Source organism: Rosa rugosa, chromosome 6 (genome assembly GCF_958449725.1).
Source record: "Rosa rugosa chromosome 6, drRosRugo1.1, whole genome shotgun sequence".
Classification (NCBI taxonomy): Eukaryota; Viridiplantae; Streptophyta; class Magnoliopsida; order Rosales; family Rosaceae; genus Rosa; species Rosa rugosa.
In genome coordinates, this window is record NC_084825.1 from 21,400,756 (window position 1) to 21,419,704 (window position 18,949).

The 18,949-nt window shown below is 41.0% G+C and overlaps 1 protein-coding gene and 2 long non-coding RNA genes across 5 annotated transcripts; 2 read left to right on the plus strand and 1 right to left on the minus strand.

Moving 5' to 3' along the window:
• Positions 1-797: 797 nt before the first annotated feature.
• On the minus strand, positions 798-10,824 carry LOC133715804 (uncharacterized). Of its 3 annotated transcripts, XR_009849214.1 has the most exons (4): positions 9,937-10,824; positions 9,100-9,174; positions 2,002-2,076; positions 798-999 (listed from the first exon to the last, which is right to left on the minus strand). It is a non-coding gene; the product is annotated as an uncharacterized LOC133715804 (long non-coding RNA). The 3 variants fall into 3 exon arrangements; XR_009849213.1 differs by lacking the exons at positions 9,100-9,174; positions 9,937-10,824 and adding an exon at positions 2,839-3,748; XR_009849212.1 differs by lacking the exons at positions 798-999; positions 2,002-2,076 and adding an exon at positions 4,778-8,097.
• A 320-nt stretch (positions 10,825-11,144) lies between these two features.
• Positions 11,145-12,155, plus strand: LOC133716379 (NAC domain containing protein 52-like). The gene has a single exon (XM_062143089.1). The coding sequence runs from the start codon at positions 11,145-11,147 to the stop codon at positions 12,153-12,155; it is 1,011 nt and encodes a 336-aa protein (XP_061999073.1).
• A 3,147-nt stretch (positions 12,156-15,302) lies between these two features.
• Positions 15,303-17,612, plus strand: LOC133713848 (uncharacterized). Its single transcript, XR_009848281.1, has 3 exons — positions 15,303-15,707; positions 16,382-16,457; positions 17,407-17,612. It is a non-coding gene; the product is annotated as an uncharacterized LOC133713848 (long non-coding RNA).
• The last annotated feature ends 1,337 nt before the right edge of the window (positions 17,613-18,949 follow it).

The following is an 18,949-nucleotide window of genomic DNA, read 5'->3' on the forward strand; positions in this document are numbered from 1 at the left end:
GAAATAGCAGCTGCTTTTTTCTTGTGCCAGAGGTAACACTAACTTACCAGGGGCGGAGCCACATTGGGACGAGTGGGGGCAGTGGAAAATTGTTGGGTGGGTTACTATCATGTTTAATGTTGATGTATTTGCTGCTTCTCTTACTATTCTGTTAACCTTGGGTTTCACAAGCTTGGTTTTGGCGTGGAATATGGCTAAGGATGAGAATGCACACCACCTGTTCGACTTGAGAGGTTTAGGCCCCTTTTTTGGAGGTTTTTCCTCTTGTTTCATATGGCTAAGGATCAATATCCAAATAGTAGCCTTGCTGCTACTGCAGATTGCATAATGGTACTATTTGCAGCCTTGCTGCTACGTACTGCCTGGAACCGAAAGCCCGGAAATTTTTTTGCCCCCATTTATATACCTGCTTCCTGCCTCCGCCCCTGAGTATAAGTGATTTTGAAAAGAGGGAAATCATTACTGACCTAAAAAAACTTCATTACTTAATGATCTAGCCTTTCTCTCTCTTCTTCTTCTCAGTTTGCTTAATGAAGAAGGTTTTTTTTTTTTTTTTTTTCTTCTAAATATCAGTAAGTCGGTTCCGCTAGTAAGTCGGTTCCGCTTGCTTTGTACGCAATCTCAGTTTCTATAAATCCATCCTCCCAAACACTAGTCAGTAACATCGTAGGCTAAAGATCTAGCCTTTCTCTCTCTTCTTCTTCTCAGTTTGCTTAATGAAGAAGGGTTTTTTTTTTTTTTCTTCTAAATATCAGTAAGTCGGTTCCGCCTGCTTTTGTACGCAATCTCAGTGTCACGCCCCGAATTTTAAATACAATTAAAATCCGAAACATGAATTATACAACTTAATAGAATAAACGTCCTGAATTTTTTTCTCACAACAACCACACTTCACACCTCTTAATAATACATCTCACAATTTACAAAGCTGTAAACTGAAACAAAAACTCTAACCCGCACGATCTCCGCCTTGATCTTCCTGACCTGTAGGATTTCCCGCTACACCATTTGAATTTAATAGTGCACCGGGAATTGGCAACAACACAAAACCCGGTAAGCTTTAAAGAAATCTTTAAAGCTCGTATGAGTAAACAAGAAAGAACTGTTGATTTTAAATTACAATTCTTATAACTCAACAACACAACCAACAATCTCAACATCCACGACGCAAACGTCAAACCAATTCAATATCACCACTTTGGTCCTATCTCACAACACTATCACCACTTTGGTCCCATCCCATAACACGTTAGAGCTCTAACTGCCTCGTTACCTCTGACACCTTGGCCTAGGGTCAAGCAACGGCAAAAAATACTTCGGTTAACACTATAACCGTCGCGCTTTGGACATCCCCGTCCTCAGCACCATATACTTCGGTTAATAATAAACCGTCGCGCTTTGGACATCCCCGTCCTCAGCACACAACTTCGGTTAATAATAAACCGTCGCACCTTGGACATCCCCGTCCTCAGTACACAACTTCGGTTAATAATAAACCGTCGCACCTTGGACATCCCCGTCCTCAGTACACAAACACTCCGGTTATCCTTAACCGTCGAACTTCGGACACCTCGTCCTCAGAATCCTACTTTCTCCAACTCTATACATCCTCCAATGTAAATCTTGAATATTAACAAGAACTCATCAATCATGTTCATCACATAAAAATATGGTAAGTCACATGTCAATTCATAATAATTTAATCATCCCAATTCCACACTCTTCAATGTCACACCATTCACATATAATCACGTAAATATATATATACGTAATTATCCGCTCAGGGATAATCACTAATACCAACTATAGTTCACATGCAATAAAACTGAGAAATTCATTTGTATAGTAAAAATCATTTTACTTACCCATGGACCGTAGTTGATCAAGTCCATATGATTTTAAAACAAATATTTATTCCATAAATATTTTCACGCAATTACGACAAAATAAGGTAATTAAATTTATTCGGTTCGTAATATGAACCACGTGAGGTTTACTCACCTCTAATCCAGCTGCGTCTTCTAAAAAGCCAAATACATCAATCCGAATCGTCCACCAAATCAATCCGTCGATAACCTAATCCAATAATGATCTTAACTTAGCCAACAACTCATAAATGTAATTAAACGACGATCCAACGGTCAGATCTGAATATAATGATGATCCAACGGTCGGATTCAAATTAAACGATGATCCAACGGTCGGATCTGAATTTAATGATGATCCAACGGTCGGATCCTCACGGATCGCCCTTAGGATCATCCTCCAAAATTATCACGAAGATCCAACGGTCAGATCTTCCTGAATCGCCCTTACTAACATCTCCACAAAATTATATGAAAATCCGACGGTCGGATTCTCACGAATCGCCTTCCGAATAACTATTTCTCAATTATACGAAGATCCAACGGTCGGATCTTCGCCCGTGACCTCACAAAGTCATCGGGACAGTCATACGATCAACATACTAAAATTTGAAGTAAAACCGATGGTCTGATCTTCACAGATCGTAAACCGAAGATAAAACGTAAAAAAAAACCGTAAATAGTAACGTAAAAACGTAAATCCACTATTTATCAACTTTTTCTAACATGACCATGTTATATATCAAAACGCTCGTAAGGATGCGTAGATCATCACCTAGATAATAAAAACTCAAAATATGGTCGAATACGCCGCCACAAGCGGCGGTCAGTGGGCGGTCAACGGCGGTCAACGCGGCGGTCAACCACCTCCGATGCAAAAGTCGTCAACTACAAACTTGTTCAAAATGACGAGTTGATCCACTTTCATAACTAGCATGAAGTCTGAAAACGAAAGGAAGTGGTCGGAAATTACCTAGAACAGTCGAGGTGGCCGGAAAATTTCCAGAATCCGGCGAAATTTGCAGAATCCGGCAAGGCTTGATTTCGACGTCAAAACTTCAATTTCAGGCTTCGATTCCTTCTAGAGAGTTGTTAAGAAACTCAAGACGAACGCATTGGTTCAAGAATCACAGAAAAATATGGTCTGTAGCTCGAGATATACCGATCGAAAGCTTCGGTGGTCGGAAAATTTGCAGAATTTTGCAGAATCCGGCGAGGGCTCCGATCGACGTAAAAACTTCAATTTCAGGCCTCGATGCCTTCTAGAGAGTTGTTAACAACATCAAGGGGAACCCACTGGAAAAAGAATCAATCAAAACGATGCACTACAGCTCGAGATATACCGATCGAAGCTTCGGTTTTCGATTTGATCGGGTCTGGCTTCCAGCCGCCACCACGAGTAGCGCCGCCGTGCAAGGCCACTTCTGGGAGCTTCAGGACGTTGAGGCGAGCTCGTGGGTGAAGTTTGGTGAGGATTGTTGGCCGGTAGCTTGAGATATCAAGCTTGGAACCAAAACGAGCTCAAACCGGGCGGAGCTTCCCGCCGCCGCTGGTGGCCGTGTCGTGGTTCAAGGCTGCCACCTGCAGCTGCGCAAGGTCGAGGCGAAGCTATAGGAAGTGTTCTGGTCTTGATTGGTGGCCGGTGGAGTGAGAGAGAGTTTGGAGAAGTTTTGCTCTGTTTTGGGTGGTTTCGGACGTGAGAGAGAGAGAATTCGTTTCTTAGCTTAATTGATTCGTTCTTCCACTCATGCATAATCATGTTAAAGCACCGGCCTTCAAATTATGCAATTGTCCACTAACCTTAAATCACGGAACCGGTGTTTGCCACCAAATTGTTTGATTAAAAAAAACTAGGTTATTACAATCTACCCTCCTTAAAGAAATTTCGTCCCGAAATTTAAGCGCAAGTTAATTACTCTCGATTACAGTTAACCTAACCATCGAATCTCCATCTTTCCCAAAACTGTAGTAATCTACAAAACCACAGCCCTTTGTATAAAAATACATTCCTATGGCCACTAAATCCTTTCATCACAAACGTAAACTCACACAACGAGAATTCACAAATGAAATCCTCATCCCCACTTAAGTCATCAACATGACATTCCTTCACCGCATCATTTCTCAAAATTACAACACAACAATTGCCTCAAGCAACCCACACTCAAATCACCACGTGGCATTGCACATATAGCTGTTTTCACACAGATCGTCATCCTGTACTGGCATACAAGCACAGTAAACACTCCCACAAAGCGTTTCGCTTCTCAATTAGCATCACTCAAAACAAATCATTCTCAAAAGCACGCCAATAAAACATGTCACCCAGTGATGATGACTTGGGCTTGCTCAATCCTTGGGCTAAGCATTAGGGCTGGCCAATTGGGCCGAAGAAACCGAACCATCCACATTTAGAACCGGCTCGAACCAATTTGGGTTTAACATTTGGGCCTACCATTTGGGCCGAACAATTGGGCCTACCAATCGGGCCGAACAATTGGGCTTACTATTTGGGCCTACCAACTTCCAGCTCGGCTACGGTATGAAATTGTACATACCGTATATACGTATGCATACCGTACAGACCGTATATACGTATGCATACCGTACAGACCGTATATACGTATGCATACCGTACAGACCGTATATACGTATGCATACTGTACAACTGTATATAAGTATACATACCGTACAGACCGTATATACGTATGTATACCGTACATACCGTATATACGTCCGTATATCAAGCATATACAAGATCCAAAAATATTTGTAAGAGGTAAGGTTCGAACTCCCGACCTCGAACACGAAGGTTTTGCTCCCAACCACTGAAGCAAGAGCTGCCTTCATTAATATATGCTCACATGTTATATTTATTATGTCATAAGCGACATAAATAAAATAACGGGGAAGGCAAGGCTCGAAACCTCAACCTGCTGCACGAAACCTTTGTCCCCAACCACTGGAGCACAAGCTGTGCTTAATATAATGTGTACAAATGTTATACTTATTATGTCATAAGCGAACATAATAAAAATAAACGAGAGGCAAGGTTCGAACCTCTGACCTCTTGTACAAGAGCCTTGCTCTTCAACCACTAGAGCACCAGCTGCTCTCGTTACTATCCATGCAACTTCTTTTATTTATTCTATCATAAGCGATAGAATAACAACAAACTGTCGGTACACTCCACGTGCCACGACACGTCTCTTCCGTGATTTACGGAAAGCAAATCACTTTCGGCTAAAGCTGTCTGCCACAGCGTCTCGAGGTTCGGCCTGTCCCCTTACACGCTCTCCACGCGCCAACAACTTTTCCGGGTTTTCGGATGACTTTAATCCAACGCGTAGATTGAATCTCAGAGATCGTCCATCCAACGGTGGAGATCTGCTCACCTCGTTCTATAAATAGGTGCATCCTGGAGAAAAACTGTTCACACCAAAGAAAAGAAATTTTTCCCAGCCAATCTCTCTCAAACTCTTCAGCCTTCCTCTCGAAACTCAAATCCTTTCTTCATCAATTTCAATCCTTCTCTTCTGATCTTCTCTCCCATCTAGTTGATTCAATCCCATCTTTCCTCTGAACTTTCAGATCTTCAATCTTTTCCTCCAAATCTTCAATCCTTCTTTCTCAGATCTTTTCTTCCATTTGAAGATTCGATCTCATCTTTCCTCTGAGAATCTCAGATCTCCAATCACCAGTTCAACAACTCCAATCCTTCTAACAAAATCTCCCTCAAACACTCAACAACTTCGTTCTTCAATTTACACTTCCTCTCAACTCATCACCATGGAACCACGAACTCTGCAACTAATGGAACTTCAAACCCAGCAACAAATGGAACTACAAGCCCAGCAACAAATGGAACTACAAGCCCAGCAACCCACCGAGGAGGAAGGAAGCAACCAAGCAGCCGGGAGTAGTGCCAACACGCCTATCAGGCCAGCCAATAACCGGTGGACTCCCACACCAGCTCAACTAAGAATCCTTCAGGGGCTCTACTATGACAAGGGAGTTAAGTACCTAACTATAGAGCAGATTCAGGAGATTTGTCTCCATCTGAAACAGTATGGGCAGATTGAGGACAAGAACGTCTTTTTTTTGGTTTTAGAACCTCAAGGCTCGAGAGAAGCAGAAGAAGAGGTTAAATCAGGGCGTTCAGGTGCCCAAGGTAACTAGTTCTTCTGGTGTTGGTGGATCCATCGATCTCAATTTTGGGCCCACTAGTTCTACTGATGCTGGTGGATCCATCGACATCAATTTTGGGTCCACTAGTTCTACCGATGATGGTAGATCCATTAATCTCAACTTTAGTTCCACCGATTCTACTGGTAATGAAGGATTTCTTGATATAAATTTTGTTTCGTATTCTTCCTCACACTTCAACACTAATACCAGTACAACTCTTTTGGCACAACAGGAGGACAAACATCCCTGCAACAACGAGGAGGAGATCACCAGGAGGTTGAAACTCTTCCTCTGTTCCCCGTGCACGGCGAGGACGTCTTTGGTAACCCGAAGACTACTTCCGAGGAAGGTAGCGCATTTGGTCACTATTCTGGTGGCTCAGGCGGTTACCACAGTGGCTCAAACGTTTCTCTTGAGCTCAGCCTCAATCCAACCGGAGCTGCTGACTAGGCTTAGTATAGCATAGTCCTCGTTTCCCTTTTTGTAATATAAAATCAATAAGATTGCATGTATGTCGTTTCTTCTTTTTGTTAAACCAACAACAACACCAAGGATCAACCTTGGTCACCCAATACTATTTTCAAAACCATTGACAACTCTGCTGCACACATCAATCATAATGATTTATCACAAACAATCAATTAAGTTGCACAGAGGTCAAGCTAGTATCCTCTGAGTCAAACCAAACACAATAATTTCGTCGCTAGAATTAGGGATTAATAAAGCTAAACACTTCCTGAGTTAACTAGGAAAACTCACATCCTTAGAGTTACTCGTGCTAGTCTTATAAAATCTCAACCATTCCCTCTAAAACATGCTCCATCAAACTTACCATAATTCAACCCTAAGATTTCACGATTCATACATCGAATCAACTCCATACCGCATAGTAATTCACTTGAACCACTATGGATACCCAATCATGTCACTATCATCAATACCCAAAATTGTATTTAACCATTTCACCTAAAATCCATAACCATAGAAACACACTCTCGTCCAAGATCATTAACAAAGAGTTGATTCTAATTCTCCCCATTATCTATCAACTAAAAATCAAACTCTATTTCAAAACTTTAAGTGTCCCGTCTACATAAACTTAAAACACAAAACAACCTCAAATATATAGTCGTTCGTCTCAATCACTCAAACACGAGATCAAACTCCTTTCTCACAACTTAAACCCTGCTCATCAACTTACAAACACATGGAAGAATTAACCACAATAATTCATTCCCAAACCGCAATACTACCCACCACTCCACATGAGTCAAGAATCAAATCAAAAACATCTGTATATCCAACCTAATAAGGCAAAAATTCCATCAATTCATACTCGTATCCACACTAGGTACGTGCATAGGCCAACATCATGCCTTCAACCAAACACCTCAACATCCAAAAGAACCTCACTTCCATAAAACAATCACCCTAACTCAATAGAGTTAAATCCGAAGGTTTCCATCCCTTAAAGATTATAACTCGCGGTAACTGAACTTATTCAAATACGAACCTACAAGACAACTCTGTAGTTCTAAGTACTACTCCTTCGAATATTCAACACCTAAGAAATATAGTATGCTTGGCTAATACACGTATAACACTTAAAACACAGTATAAGTCAAATACAAGTCCATATTAACCAAGTCAATACTACAGGGAAGGTGTTAACGTTCCTAAAACGACTTAGCGGCCTAAACAACTTCCAACACTCACACATACCCAATGACTTAGCCAATACCGAAGAGCGCACGATGGGGATCCGCTGCAGACGGGCCATCACTCGGAAGGTATTGACACGTCACCAAATATGTACCTTACGCTCTGATACCAAACTGTCACGCCCCGAATTTTAAATACAATTAAAATCCGAAACATGAATTATACAACTTAATAGAATAAACGTCCTGAATTTTTTTCTCACAACAACCACACTTCACACCTCTTAATAATACATCTCACAATTTACAAAGCTGTAAACTGAAACAAAAACTCTAACCCGCACGATCTCCGCCTTGATCTTCCTGACCTGTAGGATTTCCCGCTACACCATTTGAATTTAATAGTGCACCGGGAATTGGCAACAACACAAAACCCGGTAAGCTTTAAAGAAATCTTTAAAGCTCGTATGAGTAAACAAGAAAGAACTGTTGATTTTAAATTACAATTCTTATAACTCAACAACACAACCAACAATCTCAACATCCACGACGCAAACGTCAAACCAATTCAATATCACCACTTTGGTCCTATCTCACAACACTATCACCACTTTGGTCCCATCCCATAACACGTTAGAGCTCTAACTGCCTCGTTACCTCTGACACCTTGGCCTAGGGTCAAGCAACGGCAAAAAATACTTCGGTTAACACTATAACCGTCGCGCTTTGGACATCCCCGTCCTCAGCACCATATACTTCGGTTAATAATAAACCGTCGCGCTTTGGACATCCCCGTCCTCAGCACACAACTTCGGTTAATAATAAACCGTCGCACCTTGGACATCCCCGTCCTCAGTACACAACTTCGGTTAATAATAAACCGTCGCACCTTGGACATCCCCGTCCTCAGTACACAAACACTCCGGTTATCCTTAACCGTCGAACTTCGGACACCTCGTCCTCAGAATCCTACTTTCTCCAACTCTATACATCCTCCAATGTAAATCTTGAATATTAACAAGAACTCATCAATCATGTTCATCACATAAAAATATGGTAAGTCACATGTCAATTCATAATAATTTAATCATCCCAATTCCACACTCTTCAATGTCACACCATTCACATATAATCACGTAAATATATATATACGTAATTATCCGCTCAGGGATAATCACTAATACCAACTATAGTTCACATGCAATAAAACTGAGAAATTCATTTGTATAGTAAAAATCATTTTACTTACCCATGGACCGTAGTTGATCAAGTCCATATGATTTTAAAACAAATATTTATTCCATAAATATTTTCACGCAATTACGACAAAATAAGGTAATTAAATTTATTCGGTTCGTAATATGAACCACGTGAGGTTTACTCACCTCTAATCCAGCTGCGTCTTCTAAAAAGCCAAATACATCAATCCGAATCGTCCACCAAATCAATCCGTCGATAACCTAATCCAATAATGATCTTAACTTAGCCAACAACTCATAAATGTAATTAAACGACGATCCAACGGTCAGATCTGAATATAATGATGATCCAACGGTCGGATTCAAATTAAACGATGATCCAACGGTCGGATCTGAATTTAATGATGATCCAACGGTCGGATCCTCACGGATCGCCCTTAGGATCATCCTCCAAAATTATCACGAAGATCCAACGGTCAGATCTTCCTGAATCGCCCTTACTAACATCTCCACAAAATTATATGAAAATCCGACGGTCGGATTCTCACGAATCGCCTTCCGAATAACTATTTCTCAATTATACGAAGATCCAACGGTCGGATCTTCGCCCGTGACCTCACAAAGTCATCGGGACAGTCATACGATCAACATACTAAAATTTGAAGTAAAACCGATGGTCTGATCTTCACAGATCGTAAACCGAAGATAAAACGTAAAAAAAAACCGTAAATAGTAACGTAAAAACGTAAATCCACTATTTATCAACTTTTTCTAACATGACCATGTTATATATCAAAACGCTCGTAAGGATGCGTAGATCATCACCTAGATAATAAAAACTCAAAATATGGTCGAATACGCCGCCACAAGCGGCGGTCAGTGGGCGGTCAACGGCGGTCAACGCGGCGGTCAACCACCTCCGATGCAAAAGTCGTCAACTACAAACTTGTTCAAAATGACGAGTTGATCCACTTTCATAACTAGCATGAAGTCTGAAAACGAAAGGAAGTGGTCGGAAATTACCTAGAACAGTCGAGGTGGCCGGAAAATTTCCAGAATCCGGCGAAATTTGCAGAATCCGGCAAGGCTTGATTTCGACGTCAAAACTTCAATTTCAGGCTTCGATTCCTTCTAGAGAGTTGTTAAGAAACTCAAGACGAACGCATTGGTTCAAGAATCACAGAAAAATATGGTCTGTAGCTCGAGATATACCGATCGAAAGCTTCGGTGGTCGGAAAATTTGCAGAATTTTGCAGAATCCGGCGAGGGCTCCGATCGACGTAAAAACTTCAATTTCAGGCCTCGATGCCTTCTAGAGAGTTGTTAACAACATCAAGGGGAACCCACTGGAAAAAGAATCAATCAAAACGATGCACTACAGCTCGAGATATACCGATCGAAGCTTCGGTTTTCGATTTGATCGGGTCTGGCTTCCAGCCGCCACCACGAGTAGCGCCGCCGTGCAAGGCCACTTCTGGGAGCTTCAGGACGTTGAGGCGAGCTCGTGGGTGAAGTTTGGTGAGGATTGTTGGCCGGTAGCTTGAGATATCAAGCTTGGAACCAAAACGAGCTCAAACCGGGCGGAGCTTCCCGCCGCCGCTGGTGGCCGTGTCGTGGTTCAAGGCTGCCACCTGCAGCTGCGCAAGGTCGAGGCGAAGCTATAGGAAGTGTTCTGGTCTTGATTGGTGGCCGGTGGAGTGAGAGAGAGTTTGGAGAAGTTTTGCTCTGTTTTGGGTGGTTTCGGACGTGAGAGAGAGAGAATTCGTTTCTTAGCTTAATTGATTCGTTCTTCCACTCATGCATAATCATGTTAAAGCACCGGCCTTCAAATTATGCAATTGTCCACTAACCTTAAATCACGGAACCGGTGTTTGCCACCAAATTGTTTGATTAAAAAAAACTAGGTTATTACACTCAGTTTCTATAAATTCATCCTCCCAAACAATAGTCAGTAACATCGTAGGCTAAAGATCTAGCATTTCTCTCTTCTTCTTCTCGCTCTCTCTCTCTCTCTCTCTAAGCCCTCTTCTATTCAACGAAGGCTTTCTAGGGTTTGAGGTACTCGCGCTCATCTTCTTCTTCAACGGCTCTGGCAACAAGATCCAGGCTTTAATTGGGTTCCTGCGAGTTAGTCTCTAAATCTCTAAAGTCGGTTCCCCTAGTAAGTCGGTTCTCGTACGCGTAGGGCAAAGCAATTCTTTTACCAGCAAAAGAATTAGGTCTTTTCATTCATGGAGGGTGGTGGTATGCTTCTTCCAGGCCAACGGTTTTGCCCCATGGAAGATGAGCTACTCATGTTCTACCTTAAGCCTAAGGTGAACGGGATGCAAGTGCCCGGCAACGAAGACGTCATCTGCGAGATGGATCTTTACGGTGACCAAGATCCTTGGAAAATATGGGAAAGATTTGAAGCAAGAAGAGCCAACGACTTGAGGAGGAACAAAGATCTCTACTTCTTCACCCAAAAGAAGAAGAAGACTGCAAGAAGCTCACGTGCAAGCAGAACAGTTGGGAGTGGCGGTACTTGGAGAGGCCTAAACGCAGCAAAGGAGATATATCTTCTTGATCAGAATCAGCAGCCAACATCTACTCTTCTTGGTTTCAAGAAAACCTACACCTACAAGAACAAGGGCTCTGTGCATCATGGTTGCTGGATCATGTATGAGTTTGAACTTGATAAGTCACAACTCCTGCACAAGAAACAAGTAGACAAGAATGAATACGTTCTTTGTTTACTTAGGAAGAATGATGCACTACCGGAAAAGAAGAGAAAAAGGCAAGAAAAAGAGGAGATGCTTGAAGATTATGTCGTGGACGACGATGGAGATAACATCGATCCTGAATGGGTTATTGAGGAGCCGAGAGAGAGACGACAACGTCTTCTACCATACACTGATCAAGAAGAGAATATGGGACTCCAACAATTCGAGGCTGATCAAGGAGAATCGCCCTTGGAGTTGGCTGAATTAGAAAAGTGGTTTGATGCAGAATTTTATGCTGAAAATGTTGCCTCGCTAGTTGATGACAATTCAGGACTGCAACAATTGGAATCTGAATCTCAACTAGGAGAAGAAAATCTGGAGCAGCAAATGGGAGCTGAAGCCAATGTGGATGGAGAGAACTTGAGTGACGCTATGCTTGGTGAAAACTGGCCTATGTCTTTTTTGGAAGATCTAATGATTGATGAGCAGCCAAATACCATGGAAGTAGGAGAGTGGAATGCCTGCTTATTCAGATTTTGAGCACTTTGCATTTTAGTTAACAGTTTTTCTCTTTTACATCGATATCTAAGAGAATCGATTCATGTATATTTCATGGGGTTAAGGCATTAAGTCCCCCCCATTGTATCTTCAACTAATAATATGGGTGTGAGGGCCAAACCCCCAGCTAGACTGGGTTCCAGGCCTCGTTAAAAAAATTTCTGTCTCCTTCACATGAAAATACAATATCTGACCAAAACATAGGCTGAGGATAAAACACGATGTGAAATTTGAGAATCTAGACTTTTAGAGCTAGTGAACCATGGATTCATTACCACTGTTCTGCAGTGTAAAATGGAATACAGTGGTAACTATCAATTTCATTTTAGATGCCATTGCTCGTTAATTGAAAGCCGAATCGTGTTCCACAAATTTACTTGTTCTTATATCGATCATACAAATTACATATGTCTTAAACATCTTTCAACAGAAATTGGAAAAGCAAAGACATAAGAATGAAAGATTTTTGAGTAGCAAAGACTAAATTGCGGCCAATTCTCCAGACTCCAGAGGAACCACATAGGATGCAGCTGAGTAACTTTAACTTTCAAGCACAAAATAGAGCATGTAACTGATATCTGCTTGAATGCTCACATCAAGTATACTAGTAGAGTCATTTTACTCCTTGATATCTCCCTGTATTTAGAAAGAGAATATTACTGATAAGGCCTGATAGAAGATTCATTTAAAAGCAAATACTGCTACATTTCAGAGTCCATGTTGCATTACATGAAGATAAAGTCAAAATATTGATAAATAAAAATCTGTATCAAACTATCAATACTCTTTCATTAAACACCTATTTTGTTAGCCATCAATATCACTTTAAGAATTCAAAGGCCATGCAAAACCGTCTCTAAATTGCATACGTGAGAGTCGGGAGATCATTGTATTGAGCGTGGAACTGGAGGAACTGTGTGAAGAAGGAAGAATCTGGTTACTGGTTAGAAATTGGAACTGGAGGAACTTTGTGAAGAAAGGAAGAATCTGGTCAGAATTGCCCGTAGTGTAATTAAGCTGCTGTACTGGCACCAAGCCTCAGGACCAAGTCTACGATTGCTCGACCATTCTTATTGGATCCTCTTCTAGTTTGTGTTTTGATTTTCGTCCCGACTACAGCAGCAGTAGGAGCACCTTCTGCAGCCTTTCCTTTGGCCGCTGCCTTTGCATCAGTAACTGCTATGTTTTCACTCTCTTTCAAGTTCATAGTAGGATTTTTAAAATGTGAGAGATAGTTTGAAGAAAATTGGCAAGGAATGAATTACATTTATATAGGGTATGGCGAGAATACAGTTAATAGGTTAGTTTAATCCCATATATAGTGATGTGTTATATGTATGTAGAGGAACAAGAGTTGTTGCGAAATGCTTACATTCTCCACTTTGGGAAAAATCATGAACCAAATATGTATGAAGGGTAAATATGATGTAATACACCATGCTTGTCTCATGTATAGATGCGGCACTTACTATGTTAGTACATTGGCTTCATTGACAAAAGCCACCACATGAGTTATGTAACCAGATAGTTAACCAAACCTAGTCGTAGACTTGTAGTAGTGGTACTAGCTACTTGTCACAGGACGTTCCTTTACCTTGGACTTTTAGAGTCATAAATCCATCCCGGTTAACAAGAGGATCAGGTTCATGATCACCACATAATTCATTCGTTACAGGTATAATTCGATCGATCATATTGCAGACATGAAATTGGCAACTCTAATAGTCGATCGAAGTGTTCCAAGCCAAGCTAATACGATGAGGTGTCATGATCAAGATATCTTGGTCTGCGAAACCGTGGAGAACTCACCCATTAGTCCATTACAATTTACAAAAGTAGATTATAAATCGTAGCGTGCTTACTTTGACTTTAATACTCCACCTAATTACAATTAAGTCCACGCTATGGGACTCAACATAAAAAGCCAACACAATGATTTGGACGGAAACATTTCATTCCACGTTGATTAGCGTGGAAACGTGAAGAGTCTAGCTAATGAAAGACCGCTTCCTTCAAATCTTTGCAAATATTATACTTCCTTTTGAGTATGTCAAGTTCAAATCTTTGCAAATAATATTTGCTCTTTGTAAATCAATTTAACAATTGATGAAGATCGTATATTTAGAGGGGAGAAAAATAGTAAGTGCTTATCGTACATGGAAACTAATATTGTGGGATTGCATGATTAGTGGTACTTTATTTACGAGTTACGACATAGAATTCCTACATTATCAGTTATGGGTAAAGGGTTTTATACAAAAGACCATTTTCTGATATAGGCTTCCAAATGACTATAATGCAAGCCACACTGTTTCAATAATATGTGCACATATTGTAAATTTTTCCTATATATAGTCAAATAAGACAAGATTGAGAGAATGAATTTTCTGATATGTAATTACACCCATTCTGTGGTGTATATAAACAGATTACAATCGTACTACAACGTACTACAACTATTGTGTACTACTGTACTACACAACATATACAAGGTAAGTAGTTACAACAATATCTTCCCTTGTGCTCTATTCCTAATAGGGAACGATGACTCACAGTAACACTCCCCCTCAAGTTGGCGCATATACATCAACCATGCCCAACTTGCTTAGTGAGTCATAAAACGCCTTTCTGGAAACTCTTTTGGTAAGTACATCCGCAAGTTGCTCTTCAGTTGGAACAAAAGGAAAGCTAATAATTTTGGCATCTAGCTTCTCCTTTATAAAGTGACGATCAACCTCCACATGTTTAGTACGATCATGCTGTACTGGATTCTGTGATATGTCAATCGCTGCCTTGTTGTCACTGTAATACCCGGTTGTTTCTTTAATCAAAGCAAACAGTGTGCTTTACTTTCATGATTCGATTACTTTAACTTTAATGATTATGCTAGGTTAATTGTTTGTGTTGATCGACATTGCCGACATTCTCTCTCTCCCTCACTCACACTCTCCCTCTCTCCCACTCACACTCTCACTCTCTCTATCAGCCGAACCCAGCAAGAAAAACAGAGCAACCATTCACCTGCCGACCTCTCTCTCCTCAGGCCACCTCAAGACGTCGGACCACCTCCAGTAGCTTCGCCTAGACCTTACGCAGCTGCCGGTGGCATCCTTGCGCCGCAACATGGACTGTAGTGACGGCGGAGGACCTGGCTCCGTTTGAGCCGATTTCGAATCAATCTCAATATCTTGAGCTACAAGCCACCAATACTCTTGATTCTTGGCTCATATGATTCGCATCAACTTTCTGAACAAGCACCAAGAAGAACCAGACCTGAATCGACCATTTTCACGTTCGTCGGAGCTCGACCGGTTTTTGATCGAAAATCAAAACCTTTCGATCGTGATATCTCGAGTTGTAGTGCATCGTTTTGATTGATTCTTGAACCAGTGGGTTTGCCTTGATGTTCTTAACAACTCTCTAGAAGGAATCGAGGCCTGAAATTGAAGTTTTTACGTCGAAATCTTGGCTCGCCGGTTTCTGCATTTCTTCGCCGGTTTCTGGAAAATTTCCGGCCACCTTCAACTGTTCTAGGTAATTTTCGACCACTTCCTTTCGTTTTTAGACTTCATGCTAGTTAGGAAAGTGGTTAGGCTTGATGAGATAAAGAGGAGCAGCCCGGCCCCGACACCATTGGCGGTGGTCGGCGGCGGCTCTGCAACTAACTCCGGCGGCCCTTTCCGGCCACCTCCGGGGATCAAAAATATGGTTTCTGTACATTTTCAGATTCTATATTTCAATACGATCATTTCGATATATTATACGCAATTTTTGGATATCGTATGATTAAGTTATGAATTTTTAAGTTTAGATCGATTTCGATCGTTAGATTTGTGATCTGTGAAGTTAGGACCGTCAGATGGACTTGTAGTTTTGATATGATGATCTTATGACTGTCCCAGTGGCTTTGTGTGGTCATGGGCGAAGATCCGACCGTTGGATCTTCGTATAAATGCAAAACAGTGATTAGGGAGGCGATTCGTGAGAATCCTTCCGTCGGATTTTCGTATAAATTTGTGAAGATGTTAGTAAGGACGATTCAGGAAGATCCGACCGTTGGATCTTCGTGATGATTTTTGGGGGGTGATCCTAAAGGCGATCCGTGAGGATCCGACCGTTGGATCATCATTTAATTTCGATCCGACCGTTGGATTGTCGTTTGAGTATGTTTTTGAGCTATTGGCTAAGTTAAGGTCATGTGTGATTAGGTGATTGACGGTCTCCCTTGGGTGAACGATTTCGGTGTGTATTGTGTTGAATTGAAGACGCAGCGGGAATATCGAGGTGAGTAAATCGCACATGGTTCATTCACGAACCGAAATTCGGTGATTTTATTTAATTGGGAAATTGTGGAAATTGTTTTATGAAAATAAATATTTGTTTTAAATTATATGGACTTGATCGACTATGGTCCATAGGTAAGTAAAATGTATTTAAACTATAAAAATGAATTTCTAGATTTTATTGCATGTGAACTATAGTTGGTATTAGTGGTCACTCTTGTGTGGGTGACTACGTATATATATATTTACGTGGAATATATATTGGATGGTGTGACATCGGGTGAAGTATTGATGTGATTTACTGAGTTATATTTTGAGCATTACCCTTTGGAATATGTGATTTATCTTAGATGTTGTGTTGTCTATGATAATGGGTAATTGAGTAAAGTGCGATAGTTGAGTCGTTGAGATGAATTAAATGAGGAGTCGAGTGAATTGAGGAAAGCAGTCATTCGTAAGGTGAACCTTGGCCCAGGTGACACTTTACGATACAGTTAGAGCTCTAGTCTGTCTGCCATCATACTGCTTGGGGGATAAACGAGTTATCATATGCCCTTGGGTATGACATGACATACTGAATGGGGTGATTAATATAATTAATCCTAAGCCTGTAAGTATGATATACTGAATGGGGTGATTAATATAATTAATCATAAGCCTGTAAGTATAATATACTGCATGGGATGATTTATATAAATAAATCATAAGCCTGTGAGTATATATTGAGTAAGAAGTTGTTTATTTTTGAGTAGTCATGATGAGATGTGAGTTGATTGATGCTTGAAGTGACGTTGTACACTTCAATTCTTATGCAAAACAAAATTAAAATGTGCTTGAGTTGATTGTGTTACTTTAAATCGTGCAATCCTTTCATTTACTCATACGAGCTTTGCAAAAAGCTTACCGGGTTTGTATTGTTGCAATCCCGGTACACTATTCAAACGGTGTAGCGGGTAATCCTGCAGGTCAGGAGAATCAGGGCGGTGATCGAGCGGGTTAGAGTATTTGTTATAGTTTTACAGCATTTGTAATAGTGAGGTGAGTTAAGCTCATCGAGCCTTACAATTTGATTTGGTGAGAGTGTGTTGTAATAATTAACTTGAGGATTTGATTTATTGTAATATTGAGAGGTGTGAAGTGTAGTTGTTTGTGAGAAAAAAATTCAGGACGTTAATTGTAATTGTTATTATTCATGTTTCGGATTTGAATTGATTATTCAAAATTCGGGGCGTGACAGTCACAATACAACTGCATGGAATTTTTGAGTTTGAAGCCCAGATCACGTAACAGATTTCTCAGCCATAACAACTCACACACTCCGTGAGCCATACCTCTATACTCGGCCTCAGCACTAGAACGTGCCACAACTTTCTGTTTCTTACTCTTCCATGTAACCAAATTACCTCCCACAAAGGTAAAGTATCCAGATGTCGACCTCATGTGTGTGATATTTCCAGCCCAATCTGCATCTGTGAAGCCATAAACCTCAAGAATATTGTTGTGTTTAGAAAACAGTACTCCTCTTCCTGGAGCTGACTTTAAGTATTTCAAAATCCGCATAACAGCATCCATGTGACTTTCACTCGGATTATGCATGAACTGACTCACCACACTCACTGCATATGCAACGTCTGGTCTAGTATGAGCTAGATAAATCAAGCGCCCAACTAACCTCTGATAGCGAGCTCGATCAGTAGGTACCTGATCTGGATACTCAGCTAAACAATGATTCTGCTCAATAGGAGTATCAAAAGGTTTGCAATCCAACAAACCTGTCTCTGTCAACAAGTCCAGAACGTACTTCCTCTGGCACAGATAGATTCCTTCTCTCCCCCTGGCTACCTCAATCCCTAAGAAGTACTTGAGTTCACCCAAGTCCTTCATCTCAAACTCAGAGGCTAGCTGTCTCTGTAGTCTATCCATCTCAACAATATCATTGCCAATAATTACCATATCATCCACATAAATAATTAGATCTGTTACCTTCCCTTGTTGATGCTTGAGGAACAAGGTATAGTCTGAGTTGCTCTGTCTGTAACCAACCTTCCGCATGAATTGTGAAAATCTTCCAAACCAAGCACGAGGTGACTGTTTGAGACCATACAGGGATTTTCTCAATCTGCAGACAAAATCACCAGGAGAAGCAACTACATACCCAGGTGGAAGGCTCATGTACACTTCCTCGGCTAACTCTCCATGAAGAAATGCATTCTTGACATCAAACTATCGGAGTGGCCAGTTTAAACTTGCAGCAAATGAGAGCAGAACCCGAATAGTGTTCATCTTGGCAACAGGGGCAAATGTTTCATCATAGTCTATACCATACGTCTGAGTAAACCCCTTTGCTACAAGGCGTGCTTTGTACCGATTCACTGATCCATCTGCATTATGCTTCACGGTAAACACCCAACGACAACCTACAACCTTCTTGCCTAGTGGTGGAGGCACAAGTTGCCAGGTATTGTTCTTCTGCAACTCCTCCATCTCTTCCTC